The sequence below is a fragment of the Anopheles stephensi genome, unplaced genomic scaffold (genome assembly GCF_013141755.1).
Source record: "Anopheles stephensi strain Indian unplaced genomic scaffold, UCI_ANSTEP_V1.0 ucontig368, whole genome shotgun sequence".
NCBI lineage: Eukaryota > Metazoa > Arthropoda > Insecta > Diptera > Culicidae > Anopheles > Anopheles stephensi.
In genome coordinates this window covers 75,302-81,409 of record NW_023405311.1, presented here as the reverse complement: position 1 = coordinate 81,409, position 6,108 = coordinate 75,302, and the positions used below count along the sequence as shown (strand labels likewise).

General features: G+C 48.4%; 1 protein-coding gene across 2 annotated transcripts; it reads right to left on the bottom strand.

Annotated features, from left to right (window-relative positions):
- Positions 1–820: 820 nt before the first annotated feature.
- On the bottom strand, positions 821–3,903 carry LOC118516636. Of its 2 annotated transcripts, none has more exons than XM_036062615.1 (4): positions 3,302–3,903; positions 2,061–2,245; positions 1,751–1,953; positions 821–1,406 (listed from the first exon to the last, which is right to left on the bottom strand). In XM_036062615.1, exons 1-3 carry the CDS (start codon positions 3,591–3,593, stop codon positions 1,789–1,791), a joined length of 642 nt encoding a protein of 213 aa, XP_035918508.1. In that variant the 5' UTR covers positions 3,594–3,903; the 3' UTR covers positions 821–1,406; positions 1,751–1,788. The 2 variants fall into 2 exon arrangements, with proteins under 2 accessions (XP_035918508.1, XP_035918507.1); XM_036062614.1 differs by having other exon boundaries at positions 1,852–1,953; positions 3,302–3,901.
- Positions 3,904–6,108: the final 2,205 nt, after the last annotated feature.

The window sequence follows — 6,108 nt, the reverse complement described above, 5'->3', positions numbered from 1 at the left end:
GCGATGGACTTGGTTGTCTTCTTTTCAATCTACCGTCCATCTACCGTCGTCTACCGAGGAACCATCTTCTTAAACTTAATCTAGATCCTTTAATACGCTGATGGAATAGACATAATCGATTCGAGGTTTTTCTCCTTAGCACAAGCTTACCAAAGGCCCCGGCCCGTAAAGTCGTGTTAGACCGTCCACACGGACAGAGGAGTCGTAATACGCCCAAATTGAGATGGCGTTGATGCGTTTGACAGAAAGGCCGGGACAATGGATAGGTGGAGAATGGCGCTAAACCATGAAAGATATAATACCAAGGTAACAAGTCACGGCTAGATCACCCGGTACTATTTTCATGACAAGATCAGCTCACCGGCACCTGGAGTTTATATTACAGCCCATAGAGCTCCTAATAGTGACCAATCCTCCATTACAGTTCCAGATGATCGTGGCCAAAAATCCTTAGTTTTGGGTAGAGTCAGCGGTGTATGTAAGTGCTGGAACTATAAATACTCAATACAGTTCCTGCATTGTCTAACGCGACATTTGTTTTGAATGAAGAAATGTCCACAGGTTACAATTATGACTGGTTGGCCCCAATAGCTACTGCTATTCTTGCTTGCTTAGACGGTCTAAACAGGATTTGATATCCAGTCCTACCGTGTGAATACCGACGTTGCTACCGTCTCGTACACAGGACCGTCCCAATATGAATTTTAGGAAAATTAAGAAGCGGGGCGCAACCTTGAGCAATTTAAAGTACTTCTGCAGCATGCCCAGACCAAAAGCGATTGCAAAGCCGGATAAGCCAGAAAGTAAGAACAAAGTGTACTTTAGAACAACCGATTTTCCAATATAAAGTTTCTTCGTTTTATTATCTTTTCATGTACATATGCTTCCTTATCTGTGTAAAATAGTTCGCCTTACGTAGCTACTGCTGCTGGGCCTTTGGTAATGATACAAAATGATTCAATGAATGAATGAATACCCTTTACAAATCAACATGGTGATTGTTCAGTTCCAGTGCTGCTTCCCTTATCTGCTAGCTTACAGCTAAACACCTACTCGCTACATGTAAGATGCGTAATACCACATTCGCGTATCTCAAGATCAAAGCAAAACTCTTACAGAAGTAAGAACAGAAATACACACTGTTCCATTAAACCTACCAAGTGACAGAAATCACAATCAATGTTCCACGGTCGGCGCATTCACGAAATGCTTAAACGACTAAAGACCAGTTCTACACGCTCCAGTGAGCGCAGGGTTGGTTAGTATCACCGAGGATTTGGCAACTCGGAGACTCCGGTCGCGCGCGCGGTCCACTAGTGCGACAGTGACTTTTGCTTCTTCTGCATTTCCATGAAAATGAGCGTCGCCCCCATATTGATACCACCCCATTTGGCGCAGTCCGAAATCTGTGGAAAGAGTGGAAAGAAAAGAAAAGGGGCACATCATTAACGCGCACCGTATCAACGAGGCTGTGAGGTGTCAATCGAAACATTAGTACGATAAGAGGGCGGTGACATGTAGGTGAGCTTAAGCTTTAAGCTCAAGTGTTCCGTAGTGCTGTCTACTTGCTACGCATGAGTGCTGTGCTGTGCCGTCTGTCCGTGGGAGTGTGTAATCGTGTACTGAACTATACGATAAGTAACATATTCCACCACCAGAGACCACCACAAAAGGTAACCAAAACACATACAGAACAAACCCGCCCAATAGAAAGTTAATCATAGAGGTAGAATGATCACTGGGTTTTAACCTTTCGCGAGCTCTCTCCCCGGGGGCGGTCGTATAGGATCAGAAGTAGCTGTTGTGCGCTCCTTGCAATGCGTCCTCGAACCGTTTCAGTAACGCACTTACTTGTCGCTTCCGGCTGTCCTGCGGCCGGTCACCGTATCGACAGAATTCGGCAAAATGTTGACTGTTGTGGAACGGCATTTGGCACTTCGAGGCATACTTTATCTGTGGAGATAAGGACAGGGAAACAAAAACAGACATCGTATCAGTATTCTTGCCTGTAATCTCTTTCCCTTCCAAGTACTGGATTCCTTCAAATCCCGAAAACTCACCTGAGCTAAAATGTCTTTCTCCGGGTGGGCTTTCTTCGTACGATCGGCCACATTGTTGATCCGCAACTGATGTCCTTGCTGCCATAGATTAGACAACGTGACGCAGTACACTTTCATCGGCTTTTTCTCATTCTCCTTCATGCGTACGGAATATATTTTCACACTTTCGGCCGTCGGTTTGGGAGCTGCAACGATATTGGAAAGGAGGACGTTAAAGATCGTTAGATCATAAGCGGGTAGGCTCGTAATATGGGCGGCCATATTAAAAATGATGGTGGCGTCACAAAGATTGTTTTGCATAACCTGTTTCAGAATGGACCGTGCCTCCCAGGCCTTATAGCTAATATCGCGAAATAGCAGCAACAAAAAAAAGTTGCAAAGTTCTACTGACGTGAGAATAGAACGTAGCCCACACACGTAGAGAGTGGCGGGCAGGCATAAATTAGCATACCGTCGCCACAAAACCCAGACGGATAAACACTCCCCCGGGTAAGTTGAACTAGCGGAATACTGTTCTACTTGATGAGAACACCACCGAACAATTAATTCTACGTAGCAGGAACAAGAGGGAGGGAGGGTGGAGAGAGGGAACGGAGGGGAGGGGTCCTATCATTTGCATGGATGCACTTTCAACCCCCGCGTAAACAATCGTCAGCCGGTCGGGCAAGTAACATTGACCACCGAGCGCACCCGCCCAGCAATGGTAGCGCAATGCAAATGGCCTTTGATGTGAGACAAGCAAATTCCTCACCGAGCACATTCCCTTTTCCACACGAGACCTGTCACACTATTTTCCGTGCATGTAAACAACTGCTGCAGTACGCGGCGTCGCCGATGCCGTCCTTCAAAGTCCACACCTTCATTGGACGCGCGCGCTGCAAGTTATTCGATATCCCTCCACACCGCAGTGGCCGGTCCTGCTATTACGATGCGTGCTAAAAATAGCGAACGAGTTGCCTGTCCCACCTGCGCCACACCAGTCTATCACTGCACCTGATGATGCCCTGCTGCAGTACAGTACAGTGGCACACCGCAATAAAAACCGGGTGCGCGATTTCACGAGGCACTTCGGCGCTTTAACCCACGGTCACGAGAATGTTCTCACCCGAGCACTCGATCACAAAGATCTCGGCAATGGGGGACTGTTGCCGGCATCGAGCGTACCTTCATTTCGTACAAAATTAAACCAATCTTCCACCACGGCGCGTTCTAGCTATCCTCGCCCTCGGCTGGTAACTTACACTTTTTCTGCTCGATGGACACCACACCGAACCAGCTGTCGCCGGGGTTCGCCGACTGCCGGCGGACCTCCACGATGAAGCCGTTCTCGATCACGGCGCAAAAGATGCGCTCCTCGCCGGCATCGAACCACTTGCTTTCGCGCAGCTTCTGGATGGCGACTGAGCTGCCGAAACTGGCGCGCGCTGGACCGGTCGTTCCGGTTGGGGGCGTAACAACGGTAGTCGGGTGCGCTGTACCGCCGGCCGGAAACCATTTGCCAATGTTCAAACTGTTCCGTCGTAGCAATCCCATCGCGTATAGCTGGACGCACTCACTGCAATAACTTCAACTTCAAGGTTCTTTGACCGCGGGAGAGTCTTGCCTATACGCAGTTGCACTTTTAACCTTATGCGCGGATGCGTTTTCCAGTTCCACGTTCACTGGTCTGTTGAATGACTCTCACTCACTCTCGTTCACTCACTCACTCACTCACTCAACGTGTCTCTCAAGTGTTCTTCTTGCGGGAGCTGCGTTGCTAGCGTGTGTCTAGCTCGTTCGAGCGCTGTACAGTTTCTGCGCGTCGGTATCGACGACCGTCGAGTAGGTCAGGCCGCGCGAGCTCGCGAGTTGATGCCGCGACCCTGCCGGACCACCCCCATTGTTTGATGGTGTGTAGCTTCTCGCTCGCCGCACCCCGTCGAATTGGCGGGACGAAACCGCGCTACTACTAACACCAGCGTAGTATCGTCTTGCGGTTCCCGCCAAAGATCCCCCTGACGCCCCCCGGGGGGCCCCCCATCGCCCTGACTTCAAGGGACTTTACAATTTTATGCACTTTTTGTTTGGTCGTTTTCTTAAATCTCCCTTACTGTTGTTTGTTCTCACCCCGTAGGTAATTGCTAGAGGCCACCAATTTTCTTTAAACGATTTCATGTTCTCCAGAGGGAAGTGAGATAACACTCCGAGGGCTGGATGTGGTGGGCACTGCACTTGCATCGGAGCAGCGAAAGAGACAGGGCGTTTTGTTTGTTCATATGCAACAGCGTTGCGCTTAAGTTTGCCAATGAAGTAATATGTAACGTCGTAAATTTTCTACCGCTTATCAGCGTCAGCCCTTAGGAGATGGTTAGGTGGGACGGAAGTGGGTGTGTGCCAAGTATGCACACTACAATACTGGGACTGTACCGGATAGATGCAGTACAACTAACTACTTGGAGCCAATATTTGTTCCCGAGTACGATGTGCAGGAACGTTTGATTATAGCGCTCGATCGCGTACGATTGAGGTTAACCTTGTTTACTACAAATTTGTCGCTGGAATCCTATTACAGAATCGGTGCGAACCGGTTCAACGATGGATGGATTAGGTAAGCGAGATGCTTGTTTGTTTTGCTTTATTTCTTAAATCTATCTTGAGATGAGTCATAGAAATGTTTACTCGATGTATCGAGAACGCAAAAGAGCATCGGTAATGGAACGCTAGTGAACGTTTCGGAACTACTATTCCAAATTACAATCTTATCAACACATCAGCAAAAAGCGTTGTGCCTGATGCGAAGTTACCTTAAGAAATCAACAACTTGCCCTATAAGATATAAACAACAAATTTAGAGCTCTCTTCGTCAACAAGATTGAGCTATTTCCATTTCCGGAGCGCATCAACACGTACTGCGACTTAGGCCTTAGCAAATCGCTTATAACGGCTCAAGCTCGTGCAATATGAATAGCTTCCTGATTTATAGCCTTTCGGGCTCGTGCGTAATGTATCCTTTCGATGGGCATGTCTGATAACGATTTTGTCCCCCACTAATCGAAAACCGGTTTTACCGCCTTAGTGGTCGACTAGGGAAAGGTGACTAAAAATAGTGCGTTCAGTTAATAATCCGATCCGAACGGGAACCGGTAACGTGTTGGGACGAGTGTCAACGTGGGTAGTGTGCGTGTGCGTGAACACAATGTACGTCAGCGGCTAGGCCACGTTCTTCGGGGGGCCATTTTCTGCAAGGAAGCCGGTTTATCGTTTGTTCTCGTGATTGTTTGCTGACGTTGGTGAGAAATATGTGATACTTTCTTCTGCCGCAGTGTTTCGTTGTCACACCTTCTACCGGCTTGAAGAGTTTATGACTCGGTGACCAGAGCTGCATCGATCGGTATGTTCGTGGCGGTTTTGTGGGCCGGTAAGTCACTTCAAGGTTTCATACTTTTGCGGTGTGTGGATGTTGTTTATAGTAAATAGTTTAATCGACCGTTAAAGCCGGAACTAACCAGTTCGGGGGGGATGGTGTATGTTTATCGTATTTTTACAAAACTCGCGTGTATTGCGTGTTGAAATGTTTGGACCACTGGAGAGCCGGTGTTGTGTGGGTTTGTTTATATTTTGTTGGTCCGGACAATGTCGACCGCGCTCATTTACGCCTCCCAGACAAGCCCGATTCACCAGATGTGATCGCGCACTTGCAGCTATTTATAAGTCGTTCTCTCGCTAAATTTATCCTGACCTGCCAAGTGCTGCGGCTTGGACAGTCATTTGAATTATTTAATCAACGCGAAACAAATGGCCCGGCGAAGATGCGATTGCAAGTGACTGTGACCCCACATAGCTACATAGGGCACGCTGCATCATCGCCATCTTGCTTGCACTGCGACGGAGGCTAGGGACGATGGGAGACGACATCAAAACAAAACCTCAAACCCCGTGGCCTCCCTTCCGCTCGATTATGTACGCGATCGTACAAGCACTGTACCCCGGGGCCTGTACCCCAACATCATAGATTGCAGCGTCAAAGTGTTGACGTGCCGATCGGCGCGACTACCACCGCTACGAGCGG